General features: G+C 40.7%; 1 protein-coding gene across 1 annotated transcript in view; it reads right to left on the reverse strand.

Annotated features, from left to right (window-relative positions):
• The window catches only part of ANK3 (ankyrin 3), a 287,134-nt gene that overhangs the window by 125,916 nt on the left and 137,439 nt on the right, over positions 1-23,779 (reverse strand). Inside the window, exons 9-17 of the mRNA XM_040975812.1 lie at positions 21,257-21,355; positions 17,489-17,686; positions 15,357-15,455; positions 11,582-11,680; positions 9,646-9,744; positions 6,960-7,157; positions 5,567-5,665; positions 5,206-5,304; positions 815-1,012 (exon numbers count right to left, since the gene is read on the reverse strand). Coding sequence (XP_040831746.1) covers positions 815-1,012; positions 5,206-5,304; positions 5,567-5,665; positions 6,960-7,157; positions 9,646-9,744; positions 11,582-11,680; positions 15,357-15,455; positions 17,489-17,686; positions 21,257-21,355 — 1,188 coding nt within the window. The remainder of the gene's footprint in view (positions 1-814; positions 1,013-5,205; positions 5,305-5,566; positions 5,666-6,959; positions 7,158-9,645; positions 9,745-11,581; positions 11,681-15,356; positions 15,456-17,488; positions 17,687-21,256; positions 21,356-23,779) is intronic.

The raw sequence follows: 23,779 nt of genomic DNA on the forward strand, positions 1-23,779 counted from the left end.
CAAACAAACAGAGCAGAGTGTGTATTTTCAGCAACATGGGGGCACTTCTGTAGGGCTTCCTGTAGACTGAGAAATACCTGTTTTATGTTTTGTGCAGATATGAATTAGCCGAACCCAATTCTTTATTACATATAATGAGAATCAACAGACTCAATAATGTGTTTTTAGTTGACTGTTGTCCAAACTTTCATGATGCTTGACCAGAACTTCTATTTCTTCACAAGTAATGGTGACACGAATGATAAAGGAGGGTGCCTCATGAATTCAGGAAAAGTTTCCAAAGGTTCTTTTAGAACTGCCAACTTTTCCACAAATTCTAGAGCTGTAAGCAACTTTCCCCCTCTATTCAACAAAATGTGAACTGTAATTTCTGTTACTAAATTATACTGTCAGAGGATTTCTAATTTCTCTTTGTAATGTAGACTTAAAAGTGGACAAGCAATGATAGGGGCCCCAAAGTCTTTGTAGAATAAATAAATAGGCCATACCTCATCCTGATGAGGTAATGATGTAGCTTTTTGCTAAGGAAATTTTTTCAAATTACTCTTCAAAACATTGTTGATTTCATCTTTATGGCTCCGTATATGTAAAGTCACAGGCCTACAGACTCACCTACATGACTGAATTACTTAGCATTCTCTCAGTACCTACATCAATGGTCTCTAGGTGTTTGCTATTTATAAACAACACATCAGTGGACATCTTTGTACAATATTACACTTTAAAATTATTCAATCCAGCTTTTTCATTCATTTTTAGTGACCCTTTTGGCTGTGAAGTTTTATACGTTTTGTAGGGCAAGAAAACGAGTTACCTTATTGCTCAGGTTCACGTTGGCATTTCTGCCTAGCAGCAGAGACACCATGTCCACGTGCCCTTCCTGAGCTGCAAGATGGACGGAGGCAATTCCTTGCCGGGTAACCGCGTTGGCATCAGCACCATATTCCAGCAGAGTTGTTGCTATGTCCATCTGGTTCTTCTGGGCAGCAATGTGCAGTGGCGTGTAACCATTCTGTCAACATGAATCACTTGGTCACAGGCCCGAAAACAAGGCAAAAGTGTGTGCAGTGCATTTACAAATGGTATATATTTTTCTTTCTGGTACCTTTCTCTGGCTGAAAAATCATGAGGTAAGTAGGTAAGTAAAAATCATCAGGTAAGTAGGCATTGATAAGTTGTGTCATTAATGTAAAACCTCCATCTCTTACCTTCCTAAGCACGGAAAACATGATTTTAAAAAGGCCAATTGATTTCAAGAGAGCAAAAAAGTACTGTTGGTTTTCCTAAAGGAACTTGGTTTCCCATTTATAGTTTGTTTTATTAATATGTGTTCAATAATTGCTTTTTTTTTTCATTTAAATTCAGGTTAGGAGCAAATCTTGCCAGAAAATAACCAAATGCTACTGGGGCATGTTCAGAGCCATTTGATATCAACACATGAAAGTGGAAATGTCACTTCTTGACTCTTCTATAGCCAGCCGCCACCACACTGGAGCAGCCAGGGTAGGAGATTTTATATCCCTATTTTTAGTTTTGACCTAATGCCATCTGGAAGACCCAGCTGCCCTGGGAAGCATCTGTCCTCCTACCCACACACTCTTCAGAGACCAAGGCTGAGCTTTGGGTTGCGCTTAACTCTACAGTGAGTAAGAGGAGGGAAGGGACATCCCACACCCTTGTGTAAGTGATAAAATTCACAAGCTCACATTAAAATAGGACATGTGACTAGTCAGGATATCTAACACTAACTAGTTAGAGTGTTAGGGCCAGACATGGTATAATTTAACTTGTTTGCTTGTATTTTATTTCTTGTTTTAACTACTGACACAACCTTCAAGTTCATCACGTCCCAGTCTCCAGCCAAGGTAAGGCAACTCAATATTCTCTTAGATATAACAGTCTTCCTGATACTTCTAATTCTACCAAAATAAATTCTAGCTCCCCACCCCCAAAAAACCCTGAAGATTTGTCATCTCTATAATGCAAACTAGTTGCAGAGAAAGAACTCATTATTGCTGAGGGCTTTATTTCTGATATCTTTACCAGAGAAACAAAGAAAAAAGCAAGGATTGAAGTTAGAAAGATTTAAGAAATGTTTTCAAATAACCAAAAAACAATTATGCTGAGACTCACAGTGGGAATATTTTACATTTTTAACTGCTTCATGTTTTCTGGAAATGAAATGATTCTCATTTACCACACTAAGAGAAGCTTATCAGAAGAAAAATAAAGCTGTGAGATTCAACTGTAAGTGCTTGCCATGTGTGGCTATGCATTTCAAAATGAAAATAAAAACTGTCAAAATTAAGATGCAGAATTTATATCATATGTTGTATTTTTTCCAAAAATTGCCAGACACATAGTGATCCACATCAATAGATGTGTTGCTCATTTCACGGGAGAGACATGGTGAGCTACCAAGTTAAGGTTCACCATCTCTTCCACAATTCGTGTCTGGCTATGCCTGAATTCATGCCGATCCCTTTTCCAGCACAGCACCCTGACTGAGGGAACAGATCTAGCTAAAGTGGATTACAACAGTCCATCTACTTTTTTAGCACTCAGTTTTTAAAAATCACATCATGTTTCTGGGATACACATGAGGAAAAAAAAAATAGAACAAAGGACAACAGATATGATTTGAAGGAAAGTTAACAGTGAGGTTACTGCAGACACATCCAAACACGATGGTCTGTCTTGCATTTCTCATCTTTGCCATGTAGCAAAGCAGTGAGGATGCAGACCACCTACTCTTGTATGCCTCTACCAAGCTTTCTCAGCAAAAGCCACCATGGACAACATGCCTACAGGAAAAACTACATTTCCCACAATTCCTTGAGCTATGAGTAGCTAATGACAAGTAGGGAGAAGTGATGTGGGTGGGGTTTCTGGGAAAATTTTGTTTTGCTGACTTCCGCCTGGGCTTGAAAGGGTATATGGCAGCAAGAATCTCTAGAGGGAAAGGCAAAATGAACAAGCTAGCAAATCATAAGAACTTGCCTGCACACTCTGGAAACGCTAAACCAACACCAACAACAGCTCTCCTTGCCGCCTGGACCGGATGACTTGGGACTGGAGCCTCGTCAATTTAAACCATTGAAACCAGAGTTTTTTCCCTTGCAGATAGAGCACTCCTAAGCAGTAGAACTGGCTTTGCTCAGGATCAAAGTCTACAAGAACGTCTCTGACACCTGCTAGTACTCTGGGCAATGGGGATGGTTGGATCAAAGCCAGAGATAAGATTGCAACACTCTGACAGCGGCTGTTGAGTTATGCATAGGACAATCAACCTCCCCCATGAGGAGCCTGTGTTTAATTGACTGTGGAAGATTCGTCCAATGCTAATGAGAGTTACAAGGAACTATTTAAAGGACTGCTCTCCATTCCCTGTCAAGGATTTTTTTTTTCAAAATCGGAACCATGAATATCATCAAGTCTTGGTTGTCAAACAAAGCTGGAAATTAACTACAAAAATACCACCTATTAACTTATATAAGAGTTACCTGTGATAGAGTAGACTTGTTTTGTTATGCTTATTTTATAACTCTTGTCAATTCTAAACTGTTTGGTACTCAGTGTGCCAAATTATTCCCATTTGAGAAATGAATTGTACATTTGCTAACTTGAGGTTATTTGTAAGAAAAGCTGCCCACATGCACATGATTATTAAAATACAGTGAAATACAAGGAAAATCATTTAATTCCATCACAAATTTTCCCTTTAAAATTCTGGTACAATACACTTAACAAAATTTTTCATTGCAAGCATTTGTTAAGTGAACAGGCCAGCAGCATTAAGGACATGATTTGCCTATCATCAGAGTTATTCATCTAATTCCAGAACTTTTTCATCTTCCCCAAAATGAAATTCTATAACCATATTATAATAATCTTTCATTCCCCCTTTTCTTCTGCTCTGATAATCAACATTCTAACTCTGCCTCTATGAATTTGCCTGTTCTACACACCTCTTTTTTTTTTTTAATTTAAAACAAATATATTCTCACTTCATTACAATGCTTGTCATAGGCAAACATTGCCAACATCCCACATGCAAAGGACTAAAACGTTAGGTTACCTCCTCAGAAATCCAGTTAATCATTAAATTACACAGATACAGATTTATCGACAGTGTTCACAAGAGAATGCTTTAAAATCAAGTTAAACAGGGCCAGTGCTATGGCACAATGTGCTAAGCCTTTCTCTGTGGTGCAGGCACTCCATATGGATGCCATTTCATGTCCTGGGCTACACATCTCTTCTAAGTGGTATCATATAAGATACATATGCTTGTAACTGGCTTGCTCTTTTACTACAATGTCTTCAGGATTCATCTGACTTTGCCTCCTTGTTAAGGCTAGATGGGATTCTGTTACATGCACAGACGCACAGATTCCCATCTATTTGCTCATTTGAATAAGAGCTGTTTTGACTTTGGCTACTGTAAATAATTCTGTGATATATTTTCTTAATCAAATCAAACCATGGCTTCATGATATAAGTTATATTTGTCATGGTGAGAAATTGTGGAGTAAAAGTTGCATTTACATGAAAAACTGATTAAGAAGTTTGATTCTAAATTGTAGATTTCATTAAGTATAATTATAGAGTAAATGCTGGAAACCATCGAAGAAAAAGAGGTTCTAGGAGATATAACGGGCAAAGACAACAAATAAAGAAAGTACTCAACATGTGTTAAGCCCTCTGCAGGAGTCTAGCATGGTCTGTGTTCACTGATCCGTGTTTACTGCTGAGTGGATCTAACATGGAGCTTAAACAGCACCAACACTGCTCCACAATGGAGTCACAGAAAGCATGAGGGGTGCTAAAATCCTCCCACCAAGAGTATTCAGTAAAGGAATTGGACAATTCTTAAGCTGTGGTTTGTGTCACTGCAGTGTTCTCTGATCACAGTCACCTGTTCAACAACAGTGAAGTTACGAAGCCAACCATGTTTTATTATTCTGTCTTTAAATAAGCTCTTCTTCATGATTTATTCCTCAAATTAGAACCCCAGAGCAGTAGGGTGGCTGTACACTACATTTACATCTTTTCTCAAATATTCAAGTTGTCTACTGATCAAAAATATTCTAACAATGACAATAAAGATTCCCCTTAACAACACCACACATAGAAAACCTCCCAACCCACTTTATGAAGACAAACAAGTGGAAGGCAGTGCTTTAAGACCAGGACTGTAGGTACCTTTGCAGCCGCGTGAGGTGAGGCTCCTTGGTCCAAAAGCAGAAGGGCCACTTTCTGATTATCATAATGTGCAGCAACATGCAGTGGAGTTAGCCCGCTCTGAAAACACGTGCAGAAACAACAACCAGGGTCAAGAGTGCCTTAATAGCAGATGTCTAGATTGAGGAGATGAGATCAGATTGCATAGAACAGAGACTGTAGCTTACATTCCAGTTTCTGTTACCTCTTACTCCCCAAATGTTCTTTATCCTAGCAGGAGTTAAACATGGATTACCATTTGAGTGGCTGTTGGTGAATATTAGCAGGTGTGTGTTTGGTTACCATAGAAGTAGCCTGTTCCACGGTAGCTGTGACCTCATACCTTTCCAGCAGCATCAGGAGACGCACTTTTCTGTAATAGAAGGTTGGCTACTTCAAGTTTCCCATACTTTGCTGCCACGTGAAGGGGAGTAAACCCTTTCTGCAAAAAAGACACACAAATATAATGAATGACAGAAACAAAATGCAATGATGAACAGAACATACTACAGTATGCAATCTTTCTCTCTCAGCTGACTGTGAAACAACATGCAACTAATTAGCTGTCTCACTGGGAGGAAGTTGGGGAACTGGAGCTAGGATTTTTGCCAAGGTCATTTTTTGGCTCCACATTGTATAAAGACTAGGTTACCAGGTTTCCAATCAAGTTGGATCACTTTGGAAAATACAGGGCAAGTCAAGATCTCCTGCAGTTTCATAATACCTGACTGGATAGTTTCTCTTCCCCTTTTCCTCTTTGTTCTTGCATACATACATCCTTATGTATGCTCCAGTCTTCAGTAGTAAGTTGGAAATTCTATCAATTCTGTCAGTACAGGTGAACTGAGCTGTAGCCTGACACACATGCAGCCATTGTAAGCTGAATGGCTACACTCCAAAGATTCAACTCCTACAAAGACCTGGGTAGAAGCCTGTCAGCATGTACCTTTAACAGGGGGTCTTGAGCATACATCAGGAAATGGAGGGTTATCAATACGTTTGGCCCCATAAGGCTACAGCAAATACTCAGTAAGCATAGTGGAAGGACACCCAAACCCCATCACCCAATATCCTGCCTCACATACTAAAGAAGATGTAAAGAATCTGAAGCAATCAAAGAACCAACAGAGATGAAGTTTGAAGTAGCCATCATTTGTCTAAATAATTTTCTATGCATTTTCTGCTTTGATTATATATTTTTTATCAACACCCAAATAATAGTGTTCTACACCAATTATGCATTTTTAAAGACACACTATAGCTCAATTTATCTTGCTATCACATGTGCTAGTCTAGGTAGCATGATGATTTTAGGTTCTGCATACATAAAGAATATTGCTCTAAAACATTAAAGATAAAAAAATGAAGCCATAAATCAGGCAGCACAAGAACCACAGCAAATAAAAACAATCCAAGAGAAGTTTGCCTCCTAATTTAAAAGCATCACAAGCATTTACCAGCTGATAATAAGGTTTGTACTTAGCTTCAGCAAGCAAAATCTGTAATTGTATTTCCAAATAGCCACTTAATATATAAAATAAATTGCAAGAAAGCTTCGATCCTAGACATCAACTGACAAATTTAAGGAACAAACAAAACCAATGCCACACAATATAACATACTACCCTTTCCCACTTCAGCCCTTTGCCTAAAACACATTCATGACTTGCCTGGGACTCCAAGGTTTCTGCTGTTGTATAGCTTGGTGTTACTGATGCCATAACTGGCTTTCATACCTTTGTTGTTATAGATAAAGATGCTCCATGATCCAGAAGGAATGCAGCTACGTCTTCATGCCCTTCTCGGGCTGAAAGGTGAAGAGGGGTGTACCCTGATGTCGTGGCTGCATTTGGCGATGCTCCTTGCTGCAGCAGTTGTTGGACTATATCTGCCTTCCCCAGTCGAGCAGAAATGTGAAGTGGGGTTTGGTCATCCTAAACATCAAGGTAGAAATGCAAAGCTGATGAACTCCAAAAACAATGGTGCCATCAAGAAAAATTCAGAGAGTATTAGCTACCTGGTATCAGCGGTACATTCAACTATGAGATTTAACTCTTTAATTCAATCTAAAAAGAATGCCTATCTTTTCCCACCAGCTTCAGAAATGTGGCAATAGCAGATCTAAGCTTCTTACATATACTTGGTGAGATCTATTAGTACAATCATGTGAAAAACATGTCTATCCATAAATTACCATCACCATGACCTGCTACAGAATGTCCATTTTTAACCTCTAGTGTCTCCTTTTTTGAGGAGATGAAGGACTACATCCTATTAAAATTCATATATCTAGAGGGATATTAGAGTTCTATCAGCCATTATGCATTCATCTGAAATTATTTAATTGGTGCTTCCTTCTCACATTCAAACGCAGAGAAAGTAGTAGCTATTGAGGTATGTGAGCACTTGGGCAAAAGCTCCCAGCCGACAGGGCTGAGGAGGCTGACCCCCTCTGATTGCGAAGTTGAGCAGCCTGGCCTAGATTGCATCTGCTAATGATGGGGCATCACTACATTGTCATTAATCCCAAAGCACAAGGTACTCACCAAGCCCTGTACCTTTAGAACCTTCTCCCCTCCCCAAGGGAGAGAGTCATCTTTTACCAATTTGCCCATTGATGGTCCTCCAGATAGCAGTTCTCTAATGATATGTGGCAAAGTTCAGATAAATGCATTCATCAGGAAAGATAGAGAAAAGTGCCCTAGAACACAGGACACTATTCTTGAATAAGCAGAATGAAGATGAGGGTACAAACTAGAGGAGTTAGCTAACCAACAGGAAGTATGAGCTGAGTCAGAAGAGATGCCATGAAGGAGAAAGAAGAAAATCGAAAGCGTAAAAAAGCTAGATGCCAAAGAAAAATCTCCACTATTGCCACCACAAGCACCAAATATTTATGGAATGCCTACTATGTCCCAAGTCCTTTATTCTACCTGCATTAACCCATTGATCCTTATTCTAATCTTAAGACTTGCAACAATCATTACTCTCACTTTTTATATGAGGATTCTAGAAAAATGTGGTGCAAGGATATTAACTGAACAAGTATTTTCATCGTGAATAAACAGAGGGTTTTCTATCCACTGTTTCATGCCCAAAATGGCCATAACAGGTGGAGCTGGGCCAGGCAGAAGCCAGGGGCATCTTCTTGTTCTCCTATGTGGGTTCAGGGGTCCATTCATTTGGGCCATCTTCTGCTGCTTACCTCAGTGCATTCTCAGGGAGCTGGATTGGAAGTGAGGCAGTCCAGGACCCAAACTGGCACCCTAGGATATGGGGCAGTGCAGGAAGCAGCTTAACCTATGTCACAGTGCCATGTCCGTGCTGACCTCTGTTTCTAAGTGCTCTGTGAAATCCACCAACTCCTCAAGGGAGGGGTGGACTGGAGGCTGGTGACCTGCTGCCTAGGATATTATTAGGGTCTTTCTACCACTTCATAGATTTTATGATGACAAAGACACAGTGCTTCATTCCCACAGAGTTATGTGATGTTCATTACTAGTTTATAAAATTTACTAGTAACTATAATTATGTACGTAAGCAATAGGTAAGGAGGTAAGCTGTAGCAAGAAAGGAAAGTTTTGATTTTTCCCTTGGAAAAATAAGCTTTGGAGGGCCTTGATAGGAGTTATTATGATTGAAATAAATATTGGGAGAGCAGCTTAATATTCTCTGGTAGAATTAGAAAAATCTCAGCTTTCTCTTTATTTAAACCCAAAGTAGTAACTGCATACCATGCAAATAAATGGTAAATAAATGTACATTTATATATTGTGGGTTAAAACAAAATGGGCAAGCTATTTGTGTAGGTACTTGAGATTTCTTTCCTGAAATTGTGTTCGTACAGCCAGATCATCCACCCTTCCTGATAGTGGCAGGCTGTGGCTTTCTTCTGGAGGCTCACCCGTGACATTCTCAAGGGTCCATGCTCACCCATGACATTCCTCCTAACCAGAGACAGTTGTGCTATGAGTCTCAGGCTTTATTGCTTTACAGCTGGCAGAAAACTTTCTTTTTCCCTGCTGTGCCTGTGACAGCTGACATATCATTCAACCATAAGAGCTCAACTATGCCACATGTTTGTTCTAGAAGTTCTGTGCATAAGCTCCTCTCCCTGGAGTGGGAAGAACTCTGGACAAAGTCTAGACTCAGTGCCTAATCTTCTAAGGACAGCAGTGTGTTGAAGACAGCTACAGGCACAAAGTTCTTGCTCCCTGTAATTTGATTAAACACTTGAATGAACAATGAGGGAGAAATTATTTTTTTTTGGTAACAATATGACTTGGATAGAAACTTTTGTCAATAGGGCTTGTTCACTATTTTCAACTAATATTCTTGAACTACACCATGGATACGTGTGGAGCTTTTATGAAAATCTGAAGTTTCCCCCTGAGGGGCCAGAGTCTGCTGCATCACACATACCTTGGCTTTAGCTTCTACCTGAGCTCCATCCTGCACCAGATACCGCACGACTTCCGCTTGGCCGGACCGGGCTGCCATATGCAGTGCAGTTTCACCTCTCTGGGGAACATGAACCATAGTCAATTAGCTACAACTGCGAGGGACAGAAGCCTATTTTATTTGACATAAAAGTTCAGGATGGAATTGATAAAAAATTCTTAATTGGAAATTTGGGACACCAAATACATGGGAATGCCACAAAACCTGACCTACGATGATGAGGACTTCAGTGTTACACCAAGGAGCCCAGCCTCCAGCAGTCTCAGAAGCTGCTCAGCAATCTATCACCTGACCTCACTGGAGCTTAAAAGGTGAATGCCCACAGCGGGCAGACAGGCAGGCAGGTGTGTGGCCCAGGTCAGGCAGGGAGAGCTTCACAAGAGACATCACACTGGTTCAAACATGGGCCGCCGCCTATCTGCAAACGGCCATTTCGACATGCAGGATGGAGCCGCATCAGGTCGTGCCTTCCCGCTTTCCAGATGAAGCAGCATTCTGAATATTTTGGGTATGTTTCCCAATTCTTAAATGCAGACAATGAAATCAGAGCCAACACAACACTTCCTGTCCACTGAAAACCCACGTGAGGGCTAGACTTGGCTTCTCCCTGGTTAGTCTGCATTCACTGATCTAGTCAGATCACAATCCCAGTCCTTGGTTTATCCTAAGCGACCATTTTCTTAGCCACTGGTCCCTATTTTCCCCAGCTTCTTGCCAAAATACTCATTCACTTAGTAATACATCAAAGCAAGACAAAAACACGGACATCCTGAAATGTTAGAGTAATATATGCCTAATATACTTTCTCACACAAATGATGCCTACATCCAAGCTGCTTTTATGTAAGAGATCTTTCAAAAATCCCTGAGAAACTGACATTATAAAGAAAGAAAAAAAAAGATCCATGGGTTTGCTAATATTTTTACATCGAAATAAAGTTATCTTTTCATTCTGCATAAACTTATCCAAGTCCCTTCATAGACTGAGCTTTGTTAAATAGATTACCTGTGTGCATGGAAGGAAAGCCGGGGGCAGATTTCCCAGGAATCCTAGTTTTGTGCTTACTAGAGAGTGAAAACACCAACCTCAACCTCTATCTCCTAGTGTTTTCTTTCATGTGCTGGAATTAGCACCAGGAGACACAGCACCCCACCCACTTCCAACAGCGGGGTGTGGGTGGGGGCTGCACAGCCTCACTGTGGACCGGCTGCTCAGGTGGCCACACAGGAACTGACAGCTAGTCCCACTGTGCCAGGATGCAGCCTGCTACATTTTTACTTTATGAGTGCTCATGAATCAGCAAGTCTTTTATGGCTTGTGATCCAGTGTACTGATGCTATAATGATGTCCAATTTGAAATCCTGTGTAACAATGTCAAATGCCACATGTGGATCTGAGGCACTAAGTCACTGGAGATCTGCTCTGAACTGAGCTGCATGGCTCTGACAGAGCAAGGCATTCTGCTGCAGAAACAGCATGTTCTGATTGTCTACGAGCTCAGAGTCCCACTAGTTTGCTGCAATACTCAGGAGGCACAGGAAAGGGAGATTACTTTGGAGTCACAGGAGAGCCTTTCTTTATGTAAGCAATGACAGTGCCTGAACCACCTCCTCAGCCTGCAGCACTTCCTGGTGCTCTTTTTATAGGGAAACCCTCCTCTCCACTTGATGTACCCACAGGGTAACAGACACACTCGTAAGTCCTGATAATTTGTGGCCAGCTAGGAACTGAAATGATTTTACTTCCAAAGCAAAAGAAACCAAGAGTATTCAGAAATTCTGTCGTTTTAAATAGATATAGTAATTAATATAACAAAAATAAATAATATGATGAAAGCCACCCTGGCCTATTTCTTAAATAGTCACAGTTGAAGTGTCTTTATTCAAGGGCTACTTACCACGTTGGTGGTGTTCGGTGAGGCCCCATGATGCATTAGTTGTGATACAATATTTACATGCCCCATGAAGGCAGCAACATGGATTGGGGTAAGGCCCGACTAAGAGGAAATGAAAGAAACATTGATTTATTGGTTAATCACAAACAAAATTTGTCTACGAACCCACCAGCCTGCCTGCTATCCATCACCCATCTATTTCACTACTGAACTATCTTAAATCAGCTTAAATCATCTTAAATCAGACTAATCTATTTAAATCAGTCTGGTGTTTCATTTATCTTCATCAGTATCCATTCATACTCACTCACTCTCCTCTTCTCTCTCTGTGGCTCCCTAACAATTTAGTAACCAGAACAGAAGGTATGAGGGTATTAAAAATTTTATTGCAGATTCATAATTTAAGTCCATCAACATGTAAATCACCATTTCCCTAAGGCAAGATCTGTGATTATGGAAAAGCTATGTCATATCTGTTTCCTACTTGTGGTATAAATTTATGAAAGAATTTTTTTTTCCATTTGCTACTAAACCCTCCACACTCATGAATATGTATGGGGAGGAGGCATTGTGGTTTTAGATATACATATACATATATATATCAGTAAATACTTGACTTTCATCTCAGATCCTATTTGTTTATTTAAGATTTACTTATTTATTTGAAAGGTAGAGACTCAGAGAGACAAAGAAGCAGTGGGAGAGATTTTTCAACTGCCAGTTCATTCCCCAAATGGCTGCAATAGCCAGAGGTGAATCAGTCAGAAACCAGGAGCTTCTTCCTGGTCTCCCACCTGTGTACAAGGGTCCAAGTATTTGGGCCATCTCCCACTGCTTCTCCCAGGCACATTAGCATGGAACAGGATCAGAAGCAGAGCAGCTGGGATTCAAACTGGCACCTGAAGGAGAAGCCGGTCCCCTGGCTGATGGCATGGCACCAGCCCCCAGATTCTATTTTATTAGAGTTATCATATTTACTTGAAAGGAAGAAGTACAGAGAGAGGGAGAGAGACACGCATAAACACAGAAATCTGCCATCCAGTGGTTTGTTCCCCAAATGGCCGCAAAGCTTGGGGCTCAATCAGGCCAAAGCCCGGAGCTTAGACTTTCATCTGGGCTCCTTGCATGTTCAGGGGCCCGAGGACTTGAATCTTCTTCTGTTGCTTTCCCAGATGCATTAGCAGGGAGCTGGATTAGAAGTGGAACAGCCAGGATTCCAACTAGCACCATATGGGAAACCAGTGCTGCAGGCATCAGCGTATCAAATGATGCCACAGGCCAGTTGCACAGATTCTAATCTGAGCTTTAAAAAGGATTCACACACACTTGGAATAAACTTTTATGTTAGACACCAGAAAAACCCAAACCAAACCAAACCAAAACAAAAAACACAGGACCTATCCCAGAACCATCCCTCTGGAAACGAGCAAACCAGCACAGAGTGCGCTAATCATTTTACTTTATGGTATTATAAATTAAAGCAATATAAGTGAGACAACTATTGCAAAGTTACTAGACTAGACCTCAATTTTTATGTTTGCCTCCAAGCCACAAACACATCCACCTTCCCCGAAACTACTCCACATAAAGCAGGATTTACTGGTTCCAGAGACTCTTATGTCTAATATGCCCATGATTTTACGTCTGAGGTACAGTGGATAAATAAAAGGAATCGATGTCTCAAGTCAAAAATCTTATTAAGGAGTGAATTATATGTGTTTTTTATGTAAGATGACTCCACTTCAAATTTTTGAGAATGTAACTTTACACCATAGTTGGTAATAAAATTTGATTTTTCAAAAATCTTCCTAACAATGATTAGGAAGAGCTAACTTTTTTATCAAAGGGAAGAAAATAATTAATTTCCATTGAAATTTGAGGAATGTTAAAAAAAAAACACATGAAAGAAATTCCCTACAACATGTGGTTCAAGCAAGACGCAAATAACTCTGGCTGCTAGACTTCAAAAAGTGAGGAGGAAAGGAAATGGGGGCGGGGAAGGATGCAGTGACAGTCTCATGCCTTTTGCCATCAGAGGGGGATGTCACCAGCACTCAGTCCTGGGGAGCTCTCGGGGAGCACGGCTCTGCCATGGAGGCGCTCACCACTGACTAACCTCTCTAGATCCTCACTTATGCATCAGTCAAAACTCTGCTTTTCTTCCAGAAATGACTGGTCCTTAAAGGCAGTTCTCAAGCACTGAGAATAAACTTTAGTCCTTTATATCAAAAGAACAGGTTGCCTATCACGAACCTCTTGGTCTCATGAAAGAGCCAATCAGTATTAATATCTTCAGGCATGTTATATTTTGAAACTATAGTCAAGGTAAAGATTCCATTTGTAGGTTAAAAAACTGAAGCCAAGCAACAACTGCTGAGCTGAACTTTAATTTCTATGTTTTCTTTTAATCCTAGTTTCAAGCATCTAGCACTCAAGAGAGTTCACGGAGTGAGCTAATGACTCGGGAGACTCAGCTGTGACTCCAAGGATCCTGTTGCTTTGGGGGGCTCTGGGGGAGCTACTGGAGCAGAAGAAGTTAGACAAGTGCTTTGATAGAAACACCCAGGATGAGGTAACTGAAAAGAAGTGCCTTGCTCAAGTCAGGGAGAGAAGGAGGCTTCCCCAAGATATGCCGGGTTAGCCTGGCAAAGGGGGTTTGACTGATGAAGTGCAGATATACACGGAGCTGACCCAAAGAGAGTCTAGACTAAGAAACTGACAATGCCTGGGATCCATGAGGATCAAATTCCTGGGAAGTGGCTGCTGAGGTGGAGGAAGTCTGGAGGTATACCTGATGCCTGGCTTGGCTTGCTATGTTGAAGTCTCAGCCCCAATTCTCATGAATCATTTCAATGCATTCTGAACTGGTTTCTATGAAAGAAACTGAGGACTGGTCCTTTACTAATTCATCAATGCCTTCACTGATTTTGAGTTTTTTTTTTTAATTTATTTATTTTGTTGGAAAGTCAGGTCTACAGAGAGAAGAGAGATAGGTCTTGCGTGTGCTAGTTCACTTCTCACATGGCCTCAATAGCTGAGGCTGAGTCAATCTGAAGCCAAGAGCTTCTTCGAGGTCTCCCATGCAGGTGCAGGGTCCCAAGGCTCTGGGCCATTCTTGACTGGTTTCCTAGGCCATAAGCAGGGAGCTGGATGGGAAGTGGAGCAGCGGGATACAAACCTGTGCCCATATGGGATCCCATCAGGTGCAAGGCAAGGACTTAGCCACTAGGTTATTGCACCGGGCCTGATTTTGAGTTCTTAGACACAGTAACCCTTCTTGATAAAAACATAGCACTGCACACATGTGACAGTTTGAGTTAGGAAATTGTCACTGTAGACTATACTATTCCTTGTTTTTAAAAAAATGCTTAGTAGCATCTCTGGCTGTTACCTGAGAAACATGTAGCACTGTGTGGCTGTAACAACTAAAAATACTTCCAGACATTACCTCTTGGGGGACAAAATCACCTGCATTAGAAAAGCACTACTGAACAGGATTCCACATAAATTACAGTTTCAGGGTTGGTACCACTCATCCTGAGTGTGAACCTTGTTCACACAAACCTTTGGGCTCTGTTTTCAGTCAAGGAAGCGCATTTTCACCCCATGCTCTTGTCTGCCTTTCACTAAGGACTGGCAGTCCTTGTGACAAGTTCAGAATGTGGCTTGTGGCACTGACTCACAGGCAGGATTCACCAGTCCTGAGAGGCCCTGGGCCCCTGGCCAGAAAGTCTATTCTCCCAGCCCCTCAGGGTCCCAGACACCTTCCCACTCTCACCTCTGTCACGGCTTGGATGGATGCACCGTGTTTCAGAAGGAGTTCCATGACCTTAATTCGGTTCTTCTTGCAGGCTATATGCAGGGGGGTAAAGCCATTCTGAAAACGACAAACACACATTTCTGCTTTGACCATTGTCCACTGGAAGCCAATGTCACTATGCACAGCAAAATAAACTTATGCTGAGCAAATACGCTAAACAGTCCATCACTACGGGCAAACTCTGTGGGTTAAAGTGAATGCTGATTCTTCTCTTGGGTAGAGGTAGTTAAGTTGCAAGGGGTCCTGCTAGGGAAGAACAGGAAATGAATTTTTGAGCCAATCACCTGGTAGCTATGACAAAATCATGGAGTGTTTCCTTAGACTATTTTATGTGGGAATTGGTTCTTTCAGGTAATATGTCTCTTCTCCATCTCTCTACAAGCATACTCGGGAAAGTTCTGGGTGTGTGTCTAAAGGGTCTAAGCATATGTCCTGATTCAATTCTTATTCTGACTTCTCTGTTATGCTCTAGAATGACTACAAGATCAGTTCCAAAGAGCTTAAATTTCTTCTCCAGCAAGTCGGCACTCACACCAAGGAAGCAGAACTTGGATCATTCAGCTTAATACTTAATCTTATAAAACAGTCTGCTTTTTAACAAATTGCCTACCAAACTGTCCTTTCTGATCACTGAACCTAGGAAAAATGTCTCAGGTGCCACTGGACAATGATAAAATACTGTGCTGCACCATACCATGTACATCAAGCCATTTGGCCCCTGTCCCACCCAGAATGACTGGTTACAACCTCTGTATGTTGTTAGGAAATCTTCAGAGTCAGAGAAAACAGAGCTAGTGTCCACACCCTGATTTAAGCCTTTTTTTTTTCTATATGGAAAAATGAGTCATGATTGCTCATTTCTCTTCCTCCTTTCTCAGAACTGTAACTCCCAGTTAATACCCTGGGAAGGTCAACAGTTCTGGAAATGTTGCTTAGGTCAATCTTCTAAAAATGTGAGGGCAGGGAAATTATGTGAAGTCTGTGCACTGCAGATTTCAGAGCCACAGCGCATACTGCAGGCAGTGTGGGTACATTCAGACAGGATGACAACATTACACTGGGTTGACTGAATGGGTCACTTACTTCAAAACTGCCAGAAAACTCCCACGTTTTCCCTAAAACATGGTGACCTCCTTTTTCCCAAACAAGGGTGCTTGATGCTTAATTAAATTTAACTGTCTGACCAAGTTGGGACCATTTATTTTTCCATAGAAAATAAACACTATATCACTGACAAAACTAAGTATAGCACAGCTAAGGCTTCACATAGCAAATTGTTTTAGAACTTAAAGTCTATTAACTTGACTAAATTTCCATCATATCAACAAGAAGATACATAGTATTTTATTGATTTACATGATTAACACAATATAAAATTTCTGGTGCAAATTTCCAGACCTTTTACAATTTAACCGAAGTGTTGTGATCATGTTGTCTCCAATTACATATTTCAGGAAAAAAAAACTTTCAACTTTATTCATAAGATAAGGCTGATCTCTTCAATAATTTTATGATTAGTCTCCAAGTTTTACTCGCTTTTAATTTTTTAAAGATTTACATATTTGAAAGACTGTGTAACAGAGAGAAAAGAGGGATCAGTCTTGCATCCACTGATTTACTCCCCAAATAGCCGTAAGAGCTGATTGTGGCTGGAGACACGCGTCTTGAACTCTAGCAAGGTTTCTTATGTGGGTGTCAGGGCACAGTACTAAGATCATCGTCCGCTGCTTTCCAAGCGCTTTAGCAAGAAGCTGGATTGGAAATGGGGCAGCTGGAACTGGATTCAGTGCCCACATGGGAAGCCAATATCATAGCTAACAGCTTAATTTAAGACTGCACAGTGCTGGCCCCTGGCTCTCATTTATGTAACACGATCATTAGTGTAACCATAAAGAATTATCCATCAAAATCTATAGGCCTACTTACATCAGAAATAAAAGGTTTTATCTATTTCCAAGAAGGCTATTTTAAAAATCTAATAACAAGTAGACCTTCCTCAATAGACATCTTTTATTTCTGCCTCTGTGAAAGCAACGTGCTCTACATGCAGAGGGAGAACTTAGGCTGGATGTGTCACCTGAGCCACTCACCAAGGCTTTGGCATTGGGGTTAGCTTTCTTATCCAAGAGAACCTTGGCGACTTTGTAATGGCCACAGTGGGCGGCCACGTGTAGGGCTGTCAGGTAGTCATTGGTGACGTCATCCACAGGCACATTATGTTGGAGGAGAAGCTGGACACAGTTCAAATGATCCCCTTGTGTGGCCATATGCAATGGAGATAGTCCATTCTAGAATACATAAGAAAATCACATACATCATCTTATAAAATCGCATTGTTTCAGAAGAAAGCACACATAAGGACAATTCGAAAACCTAGGATTTTTTTATGACTATATTCTGTATTTTTAAAATTTATTTGAGTGCCATAGAGATTGGGGGTGTGGGACAGGAGAGAGAACAAGTGAATACTAGCAATACTGGGCATGAGCTCATCCGTTAATTCATTTGTTAAATGCATGCAGTGGCTGAGACTGGGGTAGAATTGAAGCCTGGAGTATATGCTTGCAAGGAAGGAATCTCAACTGAACTTGAACTGTGCTTATGCAGCAAGGTGGAGGAATCCACCATAGGGGGAGGGGTATGGGAGGTGTGGGGGGAATCCCCAGTGCCTATAAAACTGTATCACATAACACAATGTTAATAACAATAAAAAAAATAGCATTATGACATCCAAAATAAAATTGCCAATAACTTAAAAAAAAAAAAAAAGAATTGAAGCCTGGAGCCAGAAATGTAAGCCAGGTCTCCTTTATGGATTGTAGGGACCTAAGTTCTTGAGCCATCACTGCTGTGTCACATGATCTGTATTAGCAGAAAGCTGGTATCAGGAGCTCCTGGAGCACGAAATAGAACCCAAACACTCTGATGTGGGATACAGCATCAATTTTTTTTTTAAGGCAGATATACAGAGAAGAGGAGAGACAGAAAGATATTCTATCCACTGGTTCACTCTCCAAGTAATCATAATGGCCAGAGCTGAGCTGATCCTAAGCCAGGAGCCAGAAGCTTCTTCTGGGTCTCCCTTGCAGGTGCAGGTGCAGGGTCCCAAGGCTTTGGGTTATCCTCGATTGCTTTCCCAGGCCATAAGCAGGGAGCAGCATGGGAAGTGGGGAAGCCAGGATACAAACCAGAGCCTATATGGACTCCTGGTAGATGCAAGACAAGGATTTACCCACTAGGCTATCGTGTTGAGCCCTGGATACAAGCATCTTAACTGCAAAGCTAAACACCTATTCCAATCTTCTATTTTAAAAAGGCGGTGACAACTGTTTTGAATTACAGCTACTTTTAAAACTGGTCCTCCTACTTCTTATGTCAATCAATAACAACATATCAGGATAACTGCTTTTCCTGATAACAAAAAAAGCAGTGTGAATTTCACTAAAACTGTAATTCATTTTATTGTATTCTTGTTAAAGGAACTCTTAATATTCAAGACTCAAAGGAAAAAATATAGCCCAGAACAGAAATGTATTGCTTGTGTTGGCATTTTGTCCATTCAGATTAGTGATTCTTGATGTTGAACACTATACGTGGATTTTTTTTTAAAGAGGGCCTGAATACATCTCATTCTATTCACATTAGTTCAAAAAATGTTTCCATTTTGTATAATCTGGTGCCCCCATGTGTCTATGATGAGGAAAAGCAAGGAATTTGGCCAGCTCACTTAACTGTCTCAGTTGGCTTAAATCAACTGGGTTCGATATCACAACCACATAAAATAGGAGGGAATTGAAAATTCATTGAAGAAGCTAAGACACAAATAAGGTCAAAAGCACACATCAACAGGAACTGGACTGAGCCGGGCTGCGCAACGCAATAATGGATGCTGAGGTGAGACAAGCCATGCCAGCCTCGGGTCAGTGAGTGCTGGGTTTGTGAGCCCCAGGGGCTCGGGTCACCTATTCTGAATCCTGGGGCCCACTTGTGAGGTAGGTGCCAGTTTAGTGAGCCCCCGGGGTGGAGAATCTGGTGGGGTTCAGGTCACCTAGCATGAGTCCTGGGGCCCTCAGGTGGTTGCCATGTTTGTGAGCCACAGGGGGTGGGGACTCCGGGGGCTTGGGTTGCCCAGCCCTGGTTCTTGGACCTGTCTGAGAGTGAAAAAGGTGGAGCAGTGAATGCAGACCCTAATATACGTGTAGAATATGGCAGCCCATTTGGTACTGCAGCAGAGGAAGGAGAACAGAGTAAAATGGACAACTATCCCAGCAAACTAGGACAGCAAAAATCTAGGTGAACAGAGACTTGAAGTCGACTATGCGAGCCAATGGACATTGAGACGGTTGCCCCTTGGATCAGCGAAATTGACAGCATTTCAGAACTATTCAAACTACTTGGTCAGAACCTTCAGAACATGCACTCAGTGGAACTCTGGGTTGATACTGGGTGGCAGCACCCTGTCCCTGGGTTATGGGACATTTGGGAGGCTAGGTGTAGCTTCCCCTTTTATCTCTCCCCTTTTCCCAGAGACAAGAAGATACAGAGAATTTGGAAACAATGATTTCACCCATTTTTCCCTAACTCTCTTCTCACCCTGTTCAACATTGCAATCACCATCAAAAATAAAAATTGAAAAAAAAAAAAACAAACCAGAAACTAAGAAAATTTTATTGAAAATCAAAAGCACGAAAAAAAAAATCAAGGAGATTTCCTGGGGAGGAGGGGTGGGGAGGCGGGCGGAATCTATACCCATTAAGAAAGGGAATATTAGGATTTTAACTATACCTCTACTGTTTTGTTGAATGAGTAAATGTTTTAATGAAAACATGGGAATGAATTGGTGGGTTTTAAGCTGGAGGTTAACATCATGTGGTTAATAGTCTGTGGGGCTACCCTCACTCCATGGTGGGAACTGACTCGAAAAGCAAAAAGAAGGGAAATGCTTGAAGCTTTTACAATAGGTAGCAAGCAGTGGAGAAAGAAAAGACATTCTACAAGAAAGAAAAAAAAATGGTTAAGATGGGGACTTAAAAGGTCAATATGTCATATATTGGCTGATTTTTCCAACAGCTCTTTAGCCTAAATCTTGCATTTCAAGTGAGTGATGGAATTACTGAGCTCTCCCAGATCCTTTCCAGTCTTCTCAGGGGAAGCACTGACAGTAGATGCTTCTAAAGCTTTGCAAGAGTTGAGAAATTAAGATTCTTCATAAAGCTTAATAGAGCTTCCCCAAATCACTGATTTAATGAATAAAAAATAGAAGTGACTGGATAATTTCCATCTGAAAATTTATTTGCAAACAGTCCCTCTTAAAAACATATAAAATGGGTTTAGCATTTGGAAAAAGCTTTAAAGGTGCTGGAAACTAATGTTCTCAGGCAATCACCATGTGTTTCTTTCAGATACATTCTCTTTCCCAAAGGCCTAATCAGGGTGTATAACCTTCTAAAGTTCCCAGACTTTGCCAGCTAGAGGCCATCCCAGATTTTCTTAAACATCTGTGAATTGTCAAGAAATACAGAGAGGGACTGAATAAAGACAGATCCTAGTCTTTCAGTCTTTCTTAGTCTCCCAAGCCACCATTTCTGAGACAGGAAAGCTTCTTGAGTAAATCAAGCAGTAAATGTTCCTGAAACAAACAAAACGCAACACACAAAAGTGACTTCATGGAAAAGCACAGTCCTTCGCAAACCCACACGTAACTGAGCTTTTCCAAAGACTTGGGGAACGCAGTTTTTCTCCAGTTGTTACCTGAAAAAAGGTCATTCTCTATGCGGTTTAAGGCCAGGGTGAAAGAAACAGCGAGTGAAATGAAAGCCAGATACAGTGTAATTTCTAGAGAGCTGAGAATGGATTACCTTGGTTTTTGAGAGAATGGGGGCTGCTCGGTCAAGCAGCATCTCCACCACCTGCTCGTGGCCGCTCCTCGCCCCACAGTGCAGTGGCGTCAGGCCATCCTGTGGAAGAAAGGCAACAGCTTACCTTAGGTTGCATGTAAAGTCTACAAATGCACATTTGCTCAGGACCCCGCACAGAAGCCTCCCTCCTCTGCCCCAATACTTCCAACATCTGTTCATTCATCTCATCAATGTCATATCTTAAAGTCGAGAACTAATTTCTTCATAAGTGAAAGCACTTGCATAGCATGTAACTTCTCATTTACTAGGAGTTTGATATGTATTACATAAATTTTTTATTGCTCTTTTGAATATCCAAGGGCATCTAAAACTGATAAGAAAGTTCTCCTTCATAGATGGAAGCTGAAATTAAAAAATAAATTTAAAAATGACTATCTGCTTTACTGAAAATCACAGTGTTTGTCAACCTTTGTTTTAAATATTTGTTAAATAGTTAAGAATGATCAACTAGTTTTGATGATCTGTGACTTTTAAAATATACCGTATGTAAGTGAAATATATATCTTCCCAATTGTTTGTTTGTAACCCTTGCCTATATTTCAGCTGAAGTATGACCCTTTTTATTTGTTGAGCTTTTGTTCCGTGAGGCACTAAGCTTTTGACTGCAATGTAAATTTAAAAAACATTACTTCCAAAATCAGAATGATAAAAAAGTAATTAAAATAGTAAGATGAGTAATGTAATGCCTGCCAGTTAAGAAACAAAAATAACTTTTTTTACTTGGGAATTTATACTCGGAGCTTTACTTTAGTCCTTTTCCTCTTACATTTCTATTTCCATTCCATTTTCCTTACATAATTTTATCTTAATATAATTTCATGCTTGAATGTTCTTTATTGCGACATCAAATTTCTCTGCCATGAAACTATAAATTTACATTTAAGAAAGGTTTAAAACTTGCCCGGGAACACGTTCTGTAAGTATTAAAAGTAAATCTGATTAGAATTACCATTATAATTATTCAAACACAATTCCCAAAACATCAGAAAGAGAGTAAAATTCTTTAGCTCTAACTCAAACAAAAATATATATTGTTAAATGACAAAAAGGGGCAGGTGCTGTGGCACAACAGGTTAAGCTGCCAACTAGGAGGCAGGCATCCCATACGAGCACTGGTTTGAGCCCTGGATGCTCCTCTTGTGAGTCAGCATCCTGCAAATATGCCTTGAAGAGGAGCAGAAGACAGCCCAAGGGCTGGTGAACCTGTTATCCCCGGAGGAGACCTGGATGCAGTTCTAGGTTCCTGGCTTTGGCTAGGACCAGGCCCAGCTGTTGTGGCCTTTTTGGAATGTGACCCAGCAGATGGAAGATCTCTAGCTCTGTATTTCAAGTCCACTAATTAATCTGTTTTTAAAGTCAGTAAATTTTTTGTTAAATAATTTAAAATTGCCTTGTTAATTAGATAAATATTTTGTCTCAACTTGGTTATGCATTTATTTCTATAAATTCCTACTGAATGCTACTGTGTGACTGCGACAGGCTTCAGCTTCAATACTACCCCTACTGTTTACTCTTATGTATGCCACTGCTGAGAAACCAGGTTTGTACAAGCTATTTTGTCATTGAAATATTATCAATTTCTAAGCTCCTTCTGAATTATTAAGATTTATTTATTTTAATGGGAAAGGTAGATTTATAGAGAGAAGGAGAGACAGAAAGATCTTCCATCCACTAGCTTACTCCCCAAGTGGCCACAACAGCCAGAGCAGAGTTGACCCTAAGTTAGGAGCCTGGAGATTCTTCTGTGACTCCCATGTGGATGCAGGTTTCCAAGGCCCTGGGCCATCCTCTACTGCCTTCCCAGGCCACAAGCAGGGAGCTGGAAGGGAAGTGGAACAGCTGGGATTTGAATCAGTGCCCATCTGGGATCCTGGTGCATGCAAGGTGAGGATTTAGCCACTAATCCATTGCTGATGGGCCCACTCCTCCTGAATTCTACGTCAAAATCATTCAAGCGTCTTTCAGCAAAATTCTATCACAGGATGGTTCCACTCTGTTGTTTTATTTTACTGTCTTTAGCAGCAATGGATTTATAACCATCTAATATGCAAAACAGATTTACATTAGTGTCATGGAGCTCCCAACACCAACCTTCAAGTCTCCCTCTCCAGACATCTCCAAAGATGTTTGGAGTTGCATCTTCTTTATTAGTGGAAAGGAGACTCAACGTGGGCTGAACAACTAGAGACTTATTACCTTAAACTATCTCAGTCAGCCCGTAATTGTTAGAGAAAATTTCACACCAACCCTGACTGAAGCATTCCCAACCTGAAGATGCCTAAAATGAATACTTGAAACATATTTAAACATTTAAAAAGTATACCAAGATTTGATTCCATGTTTAAATCACATTCTAGATTGTATAAGCAGTTCTTGAACTAAACCTAAGTATTCTAATGTTGCAACAATAAAGTATAAACCTTATTTCAAAACTGCTCATCAAATCCCAATAGTATTAAAAAT

The sequence above is a fragment of the Ochotona curzoniae genome, unplaced genomic scaffold (assembly GCF_017591425.1).
Source record: "Ochotona curzoniae isolate NIBS_2020 unplaced genomic scaffold, NIBS_Ocur_1.0 contig_2692, whole genome shotgun sequence".
Classification (NCBI taxonomy): domain Eukaryota; kingdom Metazoa; phylum Chordata; class Mammalia; order Lagomorpha; family Ochotonidae; genus Ochotona; species Ochotona curzoniae.